We start from the raw sequence: 20,354 nt of genomic DNA, 5'->3' as shown, positions 1-20,354 counted from the left end.
TACTATGCATTGCACACATTTGTCAACATGTTGCACTATACCACAAACACATACAGTTACTATGGCAATTGAGAATAAGGACACATTTTAAAAAGAACATTTCATATCATAAGCAGAAGTCTCTTTTCATTTTAGAATTTATGCTTAATTGTTATCAACCCACTAAAGCATGTAATGCAAGTGTCCAGTCTGTGGATTTTAAACAAGTCTCTAAAGATTCCTGATTAATTTGTTCGAAGTCATATGAAACAGATTGCAAAAGGTGGTTGGATCCCAGTCTACTGCCTTCCCTTCCCATATACTTCCTGCCCCTAACCTATCCCAGGCATCATGCCATGCAGCAAGTGAGATGCCTGCATTGGACATACTGATTCATAGTTCATCTCCCTATATGCACTGAGTAAGATACACATAAAAATATTATTTCTTTTTTTTTTCATGATCCTGGATCTTAGAAAAAAGAAAGAGTATCGTTGTTGCACACTGTCCTCTATCTTGCAGATTGCAACTAAAGTAAAAACAAGAGTATCTTCATTCTGTGAATTTGATTGAGACTACAAGAAATGGGTAAAATGTCGCTGAGATTTTAACAGTTAGATTTCTGAGAAGAGCCAATTAGTTCCATATTTTAAAGAAAAATTATTATTTCCTGGAATACAAAAGAAATTAAAAACTAGATATCTTCAAAGGCAGGTGTCTCTTCTTTTATACAGAAAAGGAACTTGAATATAATATGAAATGGAATACTGATGTTTACAGCAGTATGATATGGAAGCAACACCACTACTTACCAACAAATGAAAAGATGGGTAAAATGTGATGTGATGGGAATATGTAGTAGAGTACTAGTCAGTCTCAAAAAGAAAAGAAATTCTGGTACATGCTGTAGCATTCATGAGACCTGTGGACATAATGTTAAGCAAATAAGCCAGCCACAGACACACACAAAAAAATACTATATTTTTCTCCTTATATAATGAACCTCAGATAGTAAGTTCAAAGACAGAGAAAATAGAATGAGAGTTGCCAGGAGCTAGGAGAAGAGCATAGAGAGTTGTTTAATGGATATAATTGCAACTTTGCAAGGTAATGAATGTTCTGGAGATGGATGGTTAAGAAGTATACTTAAGATGCCTGAAGAGGCATTTGGAAATAGTTAAGGAACTCGGTTGATAATCAATATGACCTCTTCAGTGCAAATGGGGGTGCCAGGTGTGACAGCTGGGGTCCTCTTACATTGGGCCTATTGAAAAGACTCCACAGTGCATTTGTGATTTTGTTTGTATAACTTCCAGTTGTAGAAGAAAAAGGAAGTCCTTGACTGGTGCAGGGACAGAGATCTGAGTAGGAAGTCAAGAAGGAGCTATGAGCACTAAGTTCTAAGCCAGAGGAGGCTAGAACAGAGGCTATTCCTTAAACGTCCAATTCAAAGTTCAAATCTCTTGATGGGCTCACAGAGCATCCATCCATTGGGTTCCTCTCCTCTTTTTCCCCTTTGGTGTCCAAGGAGGGTCTCCAGAGTGATGAGCCCAGGATCTATGCTCCATCATTTGTTTTAGCTGTTGGAGCAGTTAGAATCACAGTGTGAAGCCCCTCCAAGCTGACTTCTAGAGAGAGAAAGAAGAAATTTTACCATCCTTTAATTTTGGGTTAAAGCAGTAATAAGCCTGCCTCTCTTGGCTGCAGATAGGCACTGCAGTGTTGAATTGAGCCAAGGCCGTAATGCCCTATATCTGAGCAACATTTTCCTTATCAAGAAGAAATCACTCATGAGAAACAGCTTTCTAAACAACATCTCATACGAACTTGAGCTTAATTTCTGGGACTATGATTCCTTGGACTGTTGAAGGAACTTATAATGGCAGCTAGGGTTACCACTTGAGAGAACAGAGTGATAAGAACAAGAAGTAGAAACTGGCTAGACAGTATAGGGCAAAAAGAGTCCCTCCAAACAACTAGTTTCTTTATTGGCTAAAAGCCAAAAATGGCCTTGGCCTCTTAGCATCCTTGTCCTTGCCAATGGCCAGAAAGACCTTAAGTATCTGGGGTCTCTGATTAATGACCTGACTCCTAAATTGTTTTACGGCAACCTCTTCAGAGGTGGGCATGTAAAAGTCCATTGAGGGAAAACTCTTGACCAAGAGACAAAGAGTCTGGCCTGGGTGGAGTCCTAACATTTCAGTTGAACAGGGCCAATGACCTGACTAAGGGACCACCCCTCAGGAAAGCAGCATTGATTCAATTCATGCTAAAGAGATGGGGGAAATAAGGAACTATTCCTTTAATGAGATACTGTACTTTTCCTTCCAAGAGTTCCCACCCACCCTACTAACACAGTTGCTACAAACCAAGGGGCCATTAAGTACTTTCTGAGTCCAAGGTGTAACTTTTCCTTTCTCTTTTATTCCCCCCTCCCCCCGTCTCTTTCTTTTGGATGCTAGCCAGAACCTGAAGATACTTTTTTCTGATATATTGGGTTAACTTACCCTTTCTCTAAAGGCCCTCTCCCTGCCCTGTGACTGTCAGTTGCCATGTGGTGGGTACCAGGCTGGCAACTTAAATGCCATGGCTTTTTTTCTTCTTTCTTTCATTCCCCTCCTCCAGGAAGCTGCTGAGATTTACAGCATGCCTGCCCTGGGGTTTGAGGTGGGGGGCCTTTCAAACTCTAATAAAATTGTCCTTGAGTTTCCAAAACAAATGATTTTTTTAAAAAAGGAATGACTATGACATAAGTTTTAAATTGTATAATTTAAATTTTTAATTAATTTTTAATTAATGACTGTGTGAAAGTTCATTTTAAATGCTTATACAGTAGTGTCGGGTCATTTATTCTATAGTACTTCCATGTGGGGGGAGGGGAGAATCTAGACCACACCCTGGAAGTCTTGAAAAAGCTAAGGCAAATGGAACCAAAGCAAGAAAATAATGTTCTTGGGATAACATGATACTTAGCACCATCTTGAACTTGATTTGGGTGATAAAACGTGAGCAGAGCAATAGCATTGGCCTCTCAGTAAAGTGTCTTATCTAGAGCAGTGTGTCCTCTCCCTACCCTGGAGTCTGTCACCTATGGGTTGAGATGGAGCTTCCATCAGCATCACTGTACGCCCACATGTGGCCACATGGAAGCCACCCTGTGTTTGTGGTGGTCAGCCACCATGCCTGCCCTGTGGTTAGCCTCTCCTGACAGATAGAGAACTCCAGAAGAAAATTTATAAGTATGAGCACCTGGTTTCAGCTGACATCAACAAAAGTGCCTCAGAACAAGCAACTTTGATTCCTCAAAGAATATTCACAGTGATCACTTTTCATAAAATTGTACACAATTTTAACAGGGGCTACTAACATTTCTCTAAATGTATTTCCATGTCCTCGCAACCTGTGACACACACACACACACACACACACACACACACACACACACACACACACGAAGAGTGTACATGCGTAATTTGTTTGGCTGGCTTGTGGTAGAGCTGAGAACATCCTAAATAATGGCACACAAAACATTTCCTTCCTTGCCTCCAAGAACCCAGCAACAGTTGCTAAGTCACCATGTGGAGAGAAGGTGTTCAACAGCACGTACCCCATTTCATCAAGTGTCAGGTTCCTGGACGCTTGGGATGCTTTTCTAAATCAGTATCTGTTAATCTTCCAGGACATGGTGCCTCGGGGGAAAATACACAGAAGCCTGTTTCCAACAGGTCACATGAGGGTGGCTCAGAGTGGAGGGCTTTCCTCTCCCTCTCCCAGATCAGTCCCCTGCTACAGAGTGACTGAGCTGAAGCTATTCCCAAACATCTGAAAACCATTTATGAAAAACAGAGGTTACTACAAATAAAGGAACTTTAAGCTAGTGGTTCATATCTTTAGTTCATGATGTAACCAGACACTAAAATAATAGTGTATGCTCTAGTGGGGAAATTCACTGCACAGTTATGAGACATGCTGGCCCACTCCCACCCCTCCCACTACCAAACTGAGAGACAAGTCACTCAACTTCCTAGGACTTTATTTCTCTCGTCTGTAGAGAAGACAGAGCCCAGGAGTGTTTCTCTAATGTGCCCTTTGGTCCAACTATGTGTGAATGCTCTCTGGGAATGTGGTGGGAACAAATGTAGATCCCTAGGCAGTTCTACTGACTCAGAGTCACTGAGAATGAGTCCCCAGAGTTTACAATAAAATGGTGAGAAAGCTCGGTAGGTAAAGGTGCTTGCTATCAAGCCTCATAACTTGAGTTCCATCCCCAGAATCCACATAATGTAAGGAAGATACAGACTCCTGCAAGCCCTCTGACCTATAGACACACCACACACGCACGCGCGTGTGCACGCACACACACACACACACACACACACACACACACACACACACACACACACACAATTTAACCCACAGTAAATGCAAAAGACGTTTCCCAGCTTTTACTTATCCAGCACCATCCATTAGTGATCTCTCGATTGTGCAATGTAGGAGAAATTACTTAGGAGCACTGAAGTTTGTGACCACAAGATTAAATAAATCATTAAAGTAGTGGTTCTCGACCCATGGGTCAAGACTCCTTTGGGGGTCAAATGACCCTTTCACAGAGATTGCCTAAGACCATTGGGAAACACAGCTATTCACAATATGACTCGTAACATTAGCACAATTGCAGTTATGAAGTATCAATGGAAAAAATTGTATGGTTGGGGGTCACCACAGCATGAGGAACTGTATTAAAGGGCAACAGAATTAGGAAGGTTGAGAACCCCTGTACTTCTTCTAACCGTACAGATCCAAGATAATGAGCAAAGTAGAAAAGAAATGTGTGGCCCCCATGCCACCTTTCCATTACCCCAAAGGATACTGTCTCCAGTTAGATATCATCCCAGTGCAAAAAGAAGGGTTAAAACTGACATGGAATCAATAATGAATCAAAACTATTTCCCTGTTCATTTTGACTCATCTCCATCATCCACCAAACATACAAAAAGTCTAAATATCAATCACACCTTGAAGACTGAATTTTAATACATATATGATATTTCAAGGCAAGATTTTTACATCATGTTAATTCCATATTCTCTCATAAAACTGTGTCCAAATAGGAACATCAAAATTGGTAAAACAATAAAAAACTTCTATGCTCCATCACTCATCACATTGGTTAGGCTGTGTTTACTTAAGCAGAAAATGGAAAGTAAACAGTTACTAAAAATGTGAAAACCATTGTACAGATGAATGTAGGGATGGAGAAAAGATCTATGACTGTGTTTGGCCCCCAGAAAGCCATCAGTAAGCAAGATTCCATGTTCTGAAAAAAAAAAAATTCCGACTCTCTCTGCTGTACAGAGGCTCTCAAATCCAGAAAGAGGTCTTCTACCACTACTCAGCCTCAGTCCCAGGCTTGATTCTTGTCTTCATTTTGGTTTTGTTTTGCTATTTGTTTTGTTTTCTGATATTGATAATGCTAGATGGGGAGTGTGTGAGAGTGTGCATCATATCAGAATGAGGCCCTGGGATCTGGGAATGACTCGGGACAAGAAAATAGGAATAAGGAAAGAAAATGAATAGCACTGACTTCCCGTTAAACACAGCAGGTTGAACACTATATTCTCTCCATTCTCTCCCAGATGTCTGCTAAAATAACAGTAAATAAATAAAGATGACAAGATACTGGAAAGAAGGCAACAGCAGACAAAAGATGCCAATACATTTTTGGAAGAGGACAACTTGGTGTGGAATTGTTACTGACTCATGGAACTGTGTCTCTGGAGAAGCAGAAGAAGGGGAAGACACACTTACTTGGCCTATGGGACTGCAGAAGGGTTTCGTACTTGGGGCTACCTGGTGCTATGTAAAGGGGGCTACGATATGCTCACAGCTTGGCATATTGGCAGAGGGTCTATAAAAGGATCACTGTCAGAAAAGGAAATATTTTAGAAAGTGTAACCATAGCAGAACATGAAAGAAATAAAGACAAGAAAAATGACTGTACTGGACAGATGTCCAGTCCAGGAGAATAGTAATGAATAGGTGTCTAACAAAAGGCAAGTATATAAGACATAGAAGAAACTATAAAAAGTCTGTGACAGCCAACATTCTCCAAGCAAAGTGACACAGATTCACTGAAGGCCACAAACAATACAGCACAACAAATTTAAATAGCCTACACCAAGGCCTAGCATCATAAAACATTAGCCTAGTGGTTGAAACACCAAGGCTGATGAACCGGTTCTAGCCCATAACCTCCTTCTGTAAATGATATATTGAAGTATGGATGTGCTCACTCATCCACCTGCTCACGAAGTCTGCAGTCCTGCTACAACGTCACACCTGGGTAGCCAGGTTCCAGACAGCATAGCCCATAAACATGAGATCTTTACTATAACACCCTTTGCAGAAAATTTTTGACAGCTTTAGAACACCAGACATGGCGTGAGGTTCTAGACGATCCCAGAGATGACAACAGCAAAAATTCAGGCTAAAGACACCAGAAATGATGAAAAAGTACACTGGCCACCTCAACAACATTAGGAAACACCAGAAAAGGACTACAATCTAGGGGAATGTTGGTGGAAGTAGGGTCAGGAAATGGTTTGTTTTCAACTTAGGGCCGTATGCCATGAAAAACAAACAAGTGAGAAAACAGAATAATTTTCCAAATCATTTGAATCCAAATAATTCAAATTTTTGCCTTCACACCCATTTCTTTGCTGGAGGTTGCACAGTGGATTTGACAAAACAAAACACAGAGTCAGGTCTCCTTCCTACAGCTTTGTGGGTAGCTGTGCAGAAAACAACCAGGTGTGGAGACAACAAGACCATGAAAGGAGAGACTTTGGCAGAGCAGAGGGTCCCCTGTGACTGGAAAGGGCATTAGAGCTATGTGACAGCTTCACAGGATATAGGAGGGAGAGTGACAGTTACCAGTTACACAGAAGAGGGTTTCTATTTTAACCAAGGTGATTAGTGACCGACTTTAAATTAAACAGTAAATGAAAAGATGCTAAACATTGAAAGTCAGAGAAATACAAATGGAAACCACCACCCTGAGATGTTTATCCAGTCCTTTCAGAATGGCTCTGACAGCAACGAGATGATATCAAGTGTTGGGGAGGATGTGCAGAAACTGGCATCACCATGCATGGCTGGTGGGAATATGTAAAGTTATTGCAACCCTGGGAGTTCTTCCAAGATTATACACAGTGCCAAGGAGAAATGGATCCATGTCCACACAATAATGTGTGAATGTATATGGCAGCATTATTGATAATTCCTAAGAAGTGAAGCAAAATAAGATGTCTATCAATAAACAAAATGATTTGTGTTTAATAGATGAGATGTTACTCAGCCATGAAAAGGAATAATCTATGCCACAATTTAGATGAACCTTTGAAACATACTAAGTAAAAGTCAATTCAAAAGTCCATATATTAGAAGATGCCACTCATGAAAATCCAGAGTCAATAAATAAGATGGATTTGTGTTATTTAGGACTAAAGTGAAGGAGAGTTACAAGATGTGGTGGTCCGAATGAAAATGGTTCTGATAGACTCATTTAGTTACCAGTTAATGAACTATTTGGAAAGAATTAGGAGGTCTGGCTGTGTTGAAGGAGGTATGTCAGTGGAAATGAGCTTTTAGGCCTCATCTCACTGCTCTCTTCCTGCTGCCTGTGGATCAGGATGTAAAACTCTCAACTACTTCTCCAACACCATGCCTGCCTGCATGCCACCACACTCTCCATCATGATGATGATGAACTAATGCATACAGATTTTTTTTTGTCTCACCTCCAGCTCCCAAATAACCACATGGAAACTTCTTATTAACTATGAAAGCTTGGCCAATAGCTTAGGCTTGTTTTTAGCTGGCCCTTATAACTTAAATTAACCCATTTCTATTCATCTATATGCTGTCCTGAGGCTCATTTACCTCATCTGCATACTGTCTATCCTGCTTTCCTGCTTCTTCCATGTCTGGCTGGTGACTCCGTCTTCTTTTTCCCAGCATCCTCTCTGCCCTGAAAATCCTGCTTAGATATTGGCCATTCAGCTTTTTATTAAACCAATCACAGTGGCATATCTTTACACAATGTAATCAAATATCTCACAACAGACTAACTCTCTATAACTGTAAGCAAGTTCCCAATTAAACACTTCCTTTTATGAGAGTTACATTGGTCATGGTGTTGCTTAAGAGCAATAGAATAGTAATTAAGACACAGGGTAGTATCTAAAGGAAACAGAATTCTTTTAAAAATGATTCTTAATGTTTTGGCTCATATACAAAAAAATGAGTTTCTTTTTCCCCATAAATATGTATTGGTATTCTTTACAGGGATTCTGGGGTACAAAGAAAGTATAAAATTGAACTTGATAATGTCCATACTTATCTGTAAATCTAATAGAACCCACTGAATTATACATTTGTAAAGGGTAAATGATATGGTATGTGAGTCACAAGTCAATAGTTTAAAGAAAGAAAGATTAAAAATGTACTAGAACACAGAGAAACCCTGTCTCAAAAAAACAAAAAAAAATGTACTAGAAAACAGAATGATCCACTATGTAGAGACTATAATAATTATAATATATATTATATATAATACATAATGCATACTATAATTGACTTTAATGTGATAAAGATAATGAAAGGTTGAAAAAATGGTTTGTATAGTTCCATGATATTGGAATTTCATAAAATACATTAATAAATCACATTCACATCAGACTACAATAACTGTGAAATAACTAACATATTCAAACCTGCAATATGGCAATCTAATATTAATAAGGGCAGAGTATACTTAAAGCATGTATTACTAGGAATAGAAAGTGTCATTTAGTAGAAATAAAAAGTACCATTTGCTAAACTGAGCTAGTTCTCTTTAACACATATGTATCAACACCAAAGCTTCAAAATAAAGCAAAAATCAGCTAAACAAACACATTATAGATGAAGTCTTCATGGTCTCTCTCTCAAAAATTGATACAATGAATATACAAAAAAAAACCCAGAAATCATAGAAAATATTGGAACAGTGCTATCAGCCAGGCTGACTTCATTGATATTTGCAGGCCATTTACAGAAGACAAACTGACCAGGGAAAGATGTAAAGTTGTAAAAGTGTTAATTCTAACACATAGAACATTTTTTAAGACTGGCCATTTCTGAAAAAAAAGCATCTTCAGCAAATGTGCTGGTCTAACTGGATGCCAACATGTAGAAGAATGCAAATAGATCCATATATATCACCCTGCACAAAACTCAAGTCCAAATGGATCAAAGACCGCAACATAAATCTAGACACACTGAACCTGTAAGAAGAGAGAGTGGAAAATAGCCTTGAATGCATTGGCACAGGAGACAACTTCCTAAATAGAACACCAATCATGCAGGCACTAAGATCAATAATTAATAAGTAGGACCTCATGAAACTGAAAAGCTTCTGTAAGGCAAAGGACAATGTCAATAGGACAAAATGGCAGCCTACAGAATGAGAAAAGATATTCCCCAAACCCCACATCTGACAGAGGGCTGATTTCCAACATATATAAAGAACTCAAGAAACTAGACATCAACAAATGAAATGATCCAATATAAAAATGGGGTACATCTCTAAACAGAGAATTCTGGACAGTAAAATCTCAGATGGCCAAGAAACACTTAAAAAAATGTTCAACATCATTAGCCATCAAGGAAATGCAAATCAAAACATCTCTGAGATTCCAGCTTAGACCTGTCAGAATGGCTAAGCTCAAAAACACAAGTGACAGCTCACAATGGTGAGGATGTGGAGCAATGGAAACACTAATCCATTGCTACTGGAAGTGAAAACTTGTACAGCCATGTTGGAAATCAATATGGCTGTTTCTCAGAAAATTGGCAATTGACCTACCTCAAGACCCAGCTATACAACTCGTGGTCATAAACCCAAAGAATGCTCTATCATACCACAAGGAAACTTGCCTAACTATGTTCATAGCAGCTTTATTCATAATAGCCAGAAATTGGAAGCAACCTAGAATAGATAAAGAAAATGCAGTGCATTTACACAATGGAATATTACTCAGCTGTTAAAAACAATGACATCAGAAAATTTTCAGGCAAATGGATGGAACTAGTAAGGATTATCCTGAGTGAGGTAACCCAGATCCAGAAAGAAAAACATGGTATGTACTCACTCATAAGGATATGGCCCGAAGAGTAAAGGATAACCATGCTATAATCCATAGACCCAAAGAAGCTAAGTAACAAGGAGGGCTCAAGGAGGGACACATGGCTCCCACTGTGAAGGGGAGATAGAATAGATATCACAGGTGGACAGTGGGGAGGATTCTAAATGGGTGTGTGGACATTAGAACAGGAGGGATAAGGTGGAGGGAGGATGGAGGGAGGGAGGATTGAGAGAGACAACTGAAATCAGAATGGAGGGGAGAATCTCTAGGATAAACTAGAAACCTAATGCAATAGAAACTCCCAGGAATCTATGTGGGTGACCCTCGCTAAGGTTCCTAGCAGTGGAGGGGATACAGAACCTGGACTGTCCATCTCCTGTAAACAGGCAAGACTTTCAGTGGAGAGTTTAGGACTCCCAAACTAGACCACTCCTAACCTTTGACCTACGATTTCCCCTGCCTACAAGATGAGCTGAGGTAAAGGTGGCACAGAAATTATGGGAGTGGCCAACCAAAGACTGGTCCAGCTTAGGAACGATACCATGAGAGGGACACTGCCTAGAGGGCCAGAACCCGGAGGCTGGATAGCCTAGAGACCTAGGATAGAACCAAACATGACTGGCAATAAAAAAAAGAAAGGTCAATGAAGTGATGCCTCGTGGTATTCTGCTATACTTAGAGACAGGTGCCTAGCCCAACTGTCATCAGAGAGGCTTCATCCAGCAACTGATAGAAACATATGCAAAGACACACAGTATAACACTGGGTAGAGCTCTGGGAATCCTGTAGAAGAGGGGGAGGAAGGATTATAAGAGCCAGAGGGGTCAAGGACAGCACAAGAAAACCCACAGACTAACTAACCTGGGCTCAGAAGGGCTCACAGAGACTGAACTACCAACCAGAGAGCTTACATGGGACTGATCTAGGCTTTCTGCACATATATTAGAGTTGTATAGTCTGGTCTTCTCATGGGACTCCTAACAGTATGAGCAGGAGCTCTCTCTGACTCTGTTACCTGCTTTCGGGATCCTTTCCTCATACTGGGTTGGCTTGTCCAGTCTTAATAGAAGAGGGTGCCTAATCTTACTGCAACTTGCTATACCATGGCTGGCTGATATACATGTCAGGTCTGTCCTTTCCTGAAAAGAAATGTGGAGGAGTGGGGCAGAGGGAGTGTAGCCAGAAGTTTTCCTGTGTCCCGCCCAATCCACAGCTGCTCAGACCCAAGTAAACACACAGAGGCTTACATTAATTAAAACGGCTCGGCCATTGGCTTAGGCTTACTACTGACTAGCTCTTACACTTAAACTCAGCCCATTTTTGTTAATCTATATGTTTTCATGCTTTCCATAGCTTTACCTGTATGCCATTACATGCTGCTCCCTGGACTGCGGGCTGGCATCTCCTGCCTCAGCCTTTCTCTTCTCAGATTTTTCCTTGTCTGTTTATCCTGCCTAGACTTCCTGCCTGGCAACTAGCCCATCAGCATTTTATTAAACCATTATACACAGGAAAACATTCATCTACAGGGGAGTGTTCAGGGGAGGGACTGGGAGTTACTTCTTCACAACATCAAGACTCATGACCATGAATACTGTACACATCTCTCTTAGTTAGATCTTCTAAGTATTACTCGATGATCTTCAGTGTACAGACATTACACAAGTTTTAGCTGGATTTTCTCTCCCCTTCTCATATCCTTCCCTCCTTCCCTCCCTCTGGCCTCCTCCCCTTTCTCTTCTTCCCTCCCCACTTCCTTCCTGTGCTGGGGCTGTGACCCAAGGTCTCACACATGGTAGGCAAGTGCTGCACCACAAGCCATTCTTTTAATTAATTAGTAAATTACTTTTTCCCCAGCCTGATCACAGTTTCCCATCCCTTCATACTCTCCTCTCAGTTTGTTTCTGTTGGGTATTTTTGTCACACACAAAAAAGAAAAAGTTACTGAACACCATCCAAAGACATTGTTTAGAAAAACAGGGCACATCAAAGACTTTTAAGAAAATAATTTTAAATCATACATTTGATAAAGACTCATGGCCAGAATATAAAAAGAATCCTGGACAGTCAACAATAAAAAAACTAACAACCTAATAATGAAAAAAATTGATAGAAACTTTGCTGAAGTTTCTATTCATGTACCAAATGGCACTCCAATGACCACCAACATGACAGTGGTTCCATAAAATTAGCCACAAGACATAGTCTCTGTCTGTGAGTACTCTCAAAAACTGATAGTTACTTCATGTTGCATTTTTCAGAATGTATCTCTATTGTCAAGAAATGCCTGACTATGTATGGTTTCTAAAAAAACAAAGGGAAAAATGCTCAACATCTTTAATCATTAGAAGGAAATTGTAAATTAAAACCAAGACTGAATTATCACTCTTTGTATGGTAAAAGACCACCAGGTATTGGTAAGCATGCAGAGGACATGCAACTCCCACACATCACTGCAAAAGATGCAAAATGGTACACAACTTATTTCCCTTTACTCACAGGCAATGCACCTCTGTATCTCAGTAGATGCAATAAACGAGAGATGGTATCATGTGACTTCCTGAACATACATGTGATGGAAGAAAACAATAGCAAATAATAATAATAATAATAATAATAATAATAACAATAACATATTTTAAGTTTTTAGAAATTGTGACTTATGTCTCAAAATTTCCATGTAATATGTTCAGACTACAGGTACCAATACTACAGAAATCAAAACTGTAGATAAAGAGGGACTAGCTAACTTTAGAACATTTTGAAATCTTAGTTGCTTAAAATGTTGAACATCACTTATAATCTGAGTCAACCATTAATCTACTAACTTTTATCAAGAGACAATTGAAACCAAATGTCTCTGTAAATTTGTGTGCACAAATGTTCAAAGAAACTTTATTTGTAACAGCCAAGGAGAGAAGAGATGCACAGCTCTCAATAGGTGCAAGCCCATGTGCAACAAACTGTGAGATAAATGCTCAGAAACAAAAGGCAAAATATTATCGCTACATGCTACAGCATGATCTCAAAATAATTATGCCGAGTAAAAAATAAAATAAAAAGCCAAATCATAAGTGATAAGAGTGTATCAGTCCACTAACAGAAAATATCATGAAATGTAATGTATACTAACAAAACAATGTTATTTTCCTGATGATGTTGGCTTCAAATAAGAATGAGAGGGAAGCATTTTCAAAGGCCATGAAAACATTTGGTAAATATGGTGTCATTGGAGTATGCCTATGTTGAAACTTGCCAAGTTTTACATTTTAAACATGAACAGCTTACTGTGTGCCAATTATATCTCAAAATATACAAAACAAACAAAAATACTGCCTGGGGCAAGCAGTTAAAGCAGGAGCTTTTTTTCAAAGCCCTGGGTTTGTTTTCAACCATGCAGAGTTGTCATTATTCTGGCAAAAATGAAAGACAATAAAACAACAGCAATTGCACACCACAGAATAAAGCACAAGCAAGTCTTCTTCAAAGTTCTTACTTGAGAATGAATCCAAGAAACCACAAACTCTTTCTGGCATTCTTGGAACTATGCACTTCGCTACTGAATTCCTAAGGACACCATTTGAATATTACCATGGATGAAAATATTCTTTTGTTTGAATGACCACCACAAAGTGCCATTTTAAAGCAGGAGTAATGGGTTGTATTCATTACCAACATAGCACTTGACTATCATTATCCGTGCAGGATAACGACATTGCACTGCATGTCCTTATGTGGGGGCAACTTGAGTATTGGTATAGAGTTGGGTTCAGCTTACAAAATGAAGTTTATCAGTAAAATAATCAGCTTCATGGGAACCTAAGGAGTGAGCCAAGAGATCTTACAAAATAGGGGAATAACAATCAGAAGCAAAAAGAAGTAACTCCTGAAGGTAGAAAGAAAATGAGAAGAAAGAAATGTTGAATTTCCAAACAATTCTCAAATACATTGAAACTGTTCTTTGAACTCCTGTTGCAATCTGATTGGGAAGCAGGTCTTGATGGCCTCACTCCTCCTGTGGCTTCAGTGTACTCAAGAAAGGTCTGATAACAATAGTGGACATTCTTTCATGTAGTGAGTGTTTTCATTTTGAAAGTATAAGAACTGTGATAATTCCAAACAATATTCAGATACTATGATACTGACAATTGGCTAGAGACTGATTTCTTGATTTAATACTAAATATCCTCAAATTTCTGTTCTATTTTACTTGATAATTAGGAAATGTCCATGTGGGTTTTGTTAAAGGAAAACAATAAACTGTAAATGCAGCTACTCCAGTTTCTATCCAAGAAGACCCTCAAAGGCATCCACATTCTACCAGGATATACCAGAACCCATTTCCCCCTTTCCACTTCTGATGAGTTCTGTGAGCTTCCTCATGCAGAGAGCAGCTCTGAGGAGCAGAGCAGCCCTGAGGAGTAGAATAGCTCTGAGATGCCCATTTGGAATTCCAAATCTGTGTTTATAAGCTTCCTCCAGGAGGAGTGATTGTGCTGCATGCAGGTCGAGGAGAACAGGTATGTGGTGTTTGGGAGTTCAGTTTGCTCTGAATGCCAAGAAAACCCAGAGTGATGTCTAACAGGTTTGAGTAGGCATTTGAAACAAACAAAGATAAATAAATAAAATAAATCCCACAACTCTAAGAAAATTCATTAATGGGTTATTCAACACCTTTGTTGGATTCAGTATTAGCAAACAATCTATCCGAACCTCAAGGATGAGGTAGAGTTTCTATCCGTGTGAGCATTTTAAACAAGATGATGAGGGGGCTGTCTCGATTTAATTTGAGAACCTGTCTGATATTGTTGGCGCTTGGCAGTACCTTGGAGAACTCAGGCCAAGGCCCTCAATACACCAAAGATGACATGGAAGAGCCTCAACCAATGACTAGTAAGACAGAGTCAGTACCAAAAGCTTGAAATTTCCTATGCTTATGCTTAAGCTGTCTTCATTGTTCTTAAGTATAGATTGGGAGTCATGGTTCTGTAAGAACTGCTCACCTCAGGACAGGACATTTTCCCCGCTGTGGTTTTCAATCTAACAGCAGAGTGCAATCACCTGGGAGCGGTTACACCCAACTCCTCTAGGAAGCTGATATAGTCCACCTGCAATTTGTCCATTACCACAAGAACTCCCATAGATAGATCGTTCTGTTCCAGCTCAACAGCTGAGAAACCTGCCGTGGATTAAGGCTGGCGAGCACAAAACAAGCTGATAACATTATTGTTTCTAGTATGTTCTACCACAAACTAAGCGGGAGCCTGAAAAGTTTCACTAATAAAGAAGCCCTTTCCCCTCTGTCCCAGCCTGTTCTGGGCCTCTCAGGGGCAGTCATACCTGATCCTCTCTCTCCAAAAGTACACCACTGCCATGAAAATGACCACTAACACAGAGATATGAAAATGAATTTCAAAGCATATGTAAAAGCAAAGGAAGGAAATCCCCCAATTTGGACAAGTCTCCGTAATCAAAACAGAGGAAAGGAGGCTATCTGGCGATAATTCCCGCCAAGAGTATTTGGGCATTTTCCCAGAATTACCAAAGTAATCCTGTGAAAATCACATCCATGTAGGCGAAATTAAGACCAAGCTGCCCAAGTGGTGAGTGTTAATTAAAAGTTACCTGACTCTGGAAAGCAATCCCAAGGTGGTTCACACTTTGACACGACCCTCCCTTGCCCTCTGCTCTAGTTCCTAAGCAGATGCTCCAGCTCTGGCAGTAATACCACTGTGGGCTTTATAACTCTCAGGACCCTTCTAGGTAGCCTGAAGAATCCCCACTTTCTGCCGGGTCAGGCAAAAATTGTGAGAGGATTCGGGGTGGGTGTGGCAAGAACCAATCTTCCTGCAACCACGCAGGTCACTCCCCACACCCACACCCACACCCCCGCAGGCTACTGGGAAGCCCACCTGTTTTGCAGTTCTCACGCTTACACAGCCCTCCCAGGACACAAAGGGACTCTGGTGACAATGTCAGATATTCAGGGGGAAGAGCTGAAGAGGGAATGAGTGTGCTATCCTCCCCTCCGAGCCTCTCCCAGGAAAGCGAGAGAGGGAGTCAGCAAAGGGCTGCCTAGATGGGATGCGGATGGCGCGCTCCGGGGAAATGACAGCTCCGGGGCTCAGCCACCACCTTCTCGCTGGACTCTGCCCAGCTAGAAGAGAGACCTGGGCGCGGGCGAGAAGCCGGGGCAGGGTCCCAGGAAGTTCTGCCCAGAGCTTGACCCCGCTGCACTAGACGCGGGCACCCGCCTTAGCTTCAAGAATTCTCCGCCACCTGTCCCATGCCCCCCGAGACGGCTGAGCTTCGCGATAGAGCTTCGCGAAAAAAGAGCGCTCCCCGAAGTGACACTCCCGCCCCAGCAGAGGCTAGGGGGGGAAAGAGGGAGGAAAAGTCCAGGGGAGCTGGAGACGCTCCGGCTGTCCTACCTGTCCGACGACACAGAGGAGGCACCAGGTGCCACCGATGAGATGAGCCAAGAACCCCCGGGGTCCGCGCGCCACCAGGCGCGACATGGTCCTGGAGGAGACACGGAGCGGTGGCTGCGGACCCCTGGCTGACAGGCGCAGGGCTGGGGCGGGTGGGCGCGTCTCCGCAGCGGCCGCGCAGTCCGCCGGCTTTGAATGGGAGCGCGTGCGCCCGGCTGGGGGCGGTCCGCGCCAGGGCGGCAGTCCCCGCCCGGTGGCTCGGCGACCCCGCCCCAGCACCCTCCTGCTCCTCCCTCCAGGGTCGTCCAAACGCCTCTAGGAAAGTGCGGTGTGCGCCCGGAAAAAGCCAGCGGGGCTGCTCGTCGCCTCCGGTTTTCTTGATTTTCAAGGAGGATCTGGGCTGCCCACCTTGCTCGGGTTTGGAGTGCCACCCTGCCCGACCCTGAGAAGGAAAGTCCCCCCCGGGTGCTGGTGTTTTCCCTGGAACCAGTGCCCGGGCCAGCCCCGGAGCAAGTTCACTCTAGTTGGGTGCTCTGAGGAGCCCAGCTGCTTTTCGGGTCGCGCCAGACCTTTCCCGGCCAGGCGACCCTTAAGAAACTTGCGACCACACAGAATGGGACCATGTTTGTCCGGAGGCATCTGTCGCCAGGTCTCTCATAATGATTCTACCAAGGAACAGGTTTGATCCGAGGGGTGAGACTGGCAAAGGAGAACTGGCTCCTGAGCCGCTGGCACCCACAACAGTTAGTCGAGTTCCGATGCTCTGGAGCTGGAGCCAGCGCCAGGCAGAGCGGGGAGCCCAAGGGATGGGATCAATGGCATTAACTTTGTTGGTTATTTCTCTCCCTTTCTCTGATTTATACCACGTTTTAATTACACTTCAAGCTCACTCTAAAACAAAATAAACTTTGCGCTCTATTTGCGGTCTTTTGCCACCAGTTCCCAGCTCTTTTCTTCCTGAATGCCTGGAGCTCTAGAGTCACTCACCCAAAGCATCTTTATAAGAAAGCAAGTCCTGACCCTCCCAACGGTCTTCCAGGCCACTCCACCCCTCTCCAACCTTGGCAGCAAAGCTGGAAGAGGCGGGGAGCTGGCCCTACTTCAGTAAACTTGACTGTAAGGAGTCAGCCCTGCCCTCCTGAAATCACTTCTGTGAAGTTCCCATGTGCGCTAACAAGGATGAACCCAGCAGCGAGTTACGTCTGCCATACTCCCTAGCAACCATTCACTGGGTCCACATATTCCTGAATTCCTTCCTACCTACTGGGAACTATGCTTCAACATTACAGCCTGTCAGCGACAGAGAGGAACACAGATGTGCCCACTGTCTACCAATGAGAGAGAGAGAGAGAGAGAGAGAGAGAGAGAGAGAGAGAGAGAGAGAGAGAGAGAGAGAGAGAGAGAGAGAGAGAGAGGCAAGGTCATGGCTGAAGGTTTTAAGGAAATAAATGCTAAATGTTCCAACCTCCATTTTTGTGTTCTGACTGGCGTTTTATTTTTGTGGGCTAAAGGGAGTCGTTTTTCAGAAATTAACCTGGTTACTCATAATGTTTATTTATTGAATTCCCAAAGCATGAAAAAAAATACTTTTGTGGTGTTTTGTTGTTGTTGTTGTTGTTGTTTTTGGTTTTTTGTTTGTTTGTTTTTTGTTTTTTTGTTTTTTTTTTTTTTTGCTTTTTGGGGTGCTAAGCTCAGAGGTCAAATTTTTTATAAATTGTTGTGATTTTACATCACTTAAAAAATTGTAAATAGGAAAGAGCAAGCTCCATCCCAGAAACCCCAACCCTCACCCCTCCACCCCCCATCCCCCCACACACACATTTCAGAGGCTGAAAACAGGAAAGATTTCTATGGAAGACAGAAAATGACGTGCTGGGATGAGTAAATCACAGGCTTGCCACCTGAAGGAAGGTGTACTGATGGGAAGGAGGCCCTCACATGTTGTGGGGATACCTGAAACACCAGGCTGAAAGCAAAAAGAGACCTGGTCCACCAGGTAGCAGCCTCAGGCAGCAACACCAAAGGAAATCCATAAATAGCCCACATGGTGTGTATAGATCACCTCCCCTGGACATGTAACAACACTGTCACTGAGGTTTGCTGGCTCTGAAGCTGCTGGGGACAGAACCAAACCTGGGAGGGGACACAGCCACAGAACTTTGGCACTCGAAGGGAGCTCCTATTTCAAGTGCATCCTCCAAACCCTCCAATGTTCTAATCTCAGTTCAACAGACACCACACTGTTGGGGTGAATAAACTAAAACCAAGGAACAAAGCATGATGTCACATTTCACCTCCACGTAAGCAGGAAAGCACAGCATCCTATTCCTCAAGCAACGAGATGGTAGAGTAAACAGACACTTAAAGTTAATTAATATGGCAATTAAGTGCAGGATATTTAAAGGGTGGAAGGTCCAAAAGAAAGAAGACGATCTAGGAAGACGGTGATAATAACTGTCCATGAGATCATGAGGCCTTCCAATACTGAATTGGTCAGTCTGTAGAACAAAACAGCTGTGAGAAAGGTGCCATAGAGAATCAAGGTATTGTCTCTCCTAGTGTATTGTGAGGAGAAGGCCCTTCCACAGAACATCTCCCGGGATACATGTCCAGATCCCTGCTGGATCACCAGAATCAAAGTCTAAGGGGATTTTGTTTAGTTGTGGTGTGACAGGCTTTCAGATGCCTTTCAAGCACTATACCTCATTGGCAGATTGAAGAATGACTGAGAAACGTTCTGTTGGTTTGTTTTTCTACCAAATATCAAGTAGCCTGGATGAAATAGAGGGTGGATGCTATGAAGCAAAAGCCTTGACAGCCTAATCACATCACCAGGGCAAAGGGAGTCCCGAGACTCAGGAGAGGTGGCAGAAGAACCCCAGCCACCAGCGATGGCTTTGTCCCCAGTACCAACCTTGCCATAATCGCTGAGACGGCCTGTCTGAGACTTGCAGCAGCAGAGTGTTTGGCCAGCATGGTAGGTACCCGTGGAAGAGGAGCCACACCAATGCTGGGCTGCTTGGACTCTCCCTCTCAGTGATACTTCTCTACAGATGGTTCATTGTGTGTCAGTCCTTCTTCGGTCTTCACTTCTCTCTCCGTTCTTTTTCATCTACAATCTTCCCCCAGTCCCCTCATTTCAACAACAGCTTCCCAATATGCCATACTCTCATCTGTTGCTCTTTCTTTATCCCTCGACTCAAAATGACCTGTTACCTGCTTTGACCTGCCTTATAGAAGCCAGCAGCACGACAGGAGAAAACCACAGGAAAGCCCAGATAGGCATCACACAGCATCATCTGCACCAGCATCAGGTGGACCTTCATTACTGCCCATCAACCTACATTCCACAGACCTTTGGGTCACTCTCACATCATCTGATGACCAATCAACCTTCTCCACTTTCTAGAAACCCAGACTCATCCTCACCCTGCCCTCTTTCAGACACTGGGAATTCTAAGTCTTTAGAGAAAACCAAATGGAGGAATTATTTCTACCAAATCTATGCCAACCACTACCACCTGGCCTTTCTGTGTTCTCTGTAAAGGTAGTTCCTCTTCAGGACTCTAGTCTAACCCTCAATTGCTTTCAAACTGCAAAGGAATGTGTTTGTTCCCCCTCCTCTTTATGGTGCATCCAACAACTTCCTATACGCTGAATCCTGCTACCTCTCAATATGTAAACACATTCAAGCCTCTTGCTCCTTCGAAAGGAACTAGCGACGCTGCCCCTCCTCCAGCAAGTGCCCCTCTAACCAT

The 20,354-nt window shown here is 42.4% G+C and overlaps 1 protein-coding gene across 4 annotated transcripts in view; it reads right to left on the bottom strand.

Moving 5' to 3' along the window:
- Positions 1 to 16,751, bottom strand: part of Adamtsl1 (ADAMTS like 1) — a 933,106-nt gene extending 916,355 nt beyond the window's left edge. For all 4 annotated transcript variants that reach the window (XM_076564473.1, XM_076564474.1, XM_076564475.1 and 1 more), the window contains exon 1: positions 16,597 to 16,751. In XM_076564473.1, coding sequence (XP_076420588.1) covers positions 16,597 to 16,683 — 87 coding nt within the window. In that variant the 5' untranslated portion in view covers positions 16,684 to 16,751. The remainder of the gene's footprint in view (positions 1 to 16,596) is intronic.
- Between the last annotated feature and the right edge of the window lie 3,603 nt (positions 16,752 to 20,354).

The sequence above is a fragment of the Peromyscus maniculatus genome, chromosome 2, assembly GCF_049852395.1.
Source record: "Peromyscus maniculatus bairdii isolate BWxNUB_F1_BW_parent chromosome 2, HU_Pman_BW_mat_3.1, whole genome shotgun sequence".
NCBI lineage: Eukaryota > Metazoa > Chordata > Mammalia > Rodentia > Cricetidae > Peromyscus > Peromyscus maniculatus.
The sequence above is the reverse complement of the archived record's forward strand: the minus strand, read 5'-3'. Positions and strand labels throughout refer to the sequence as shown.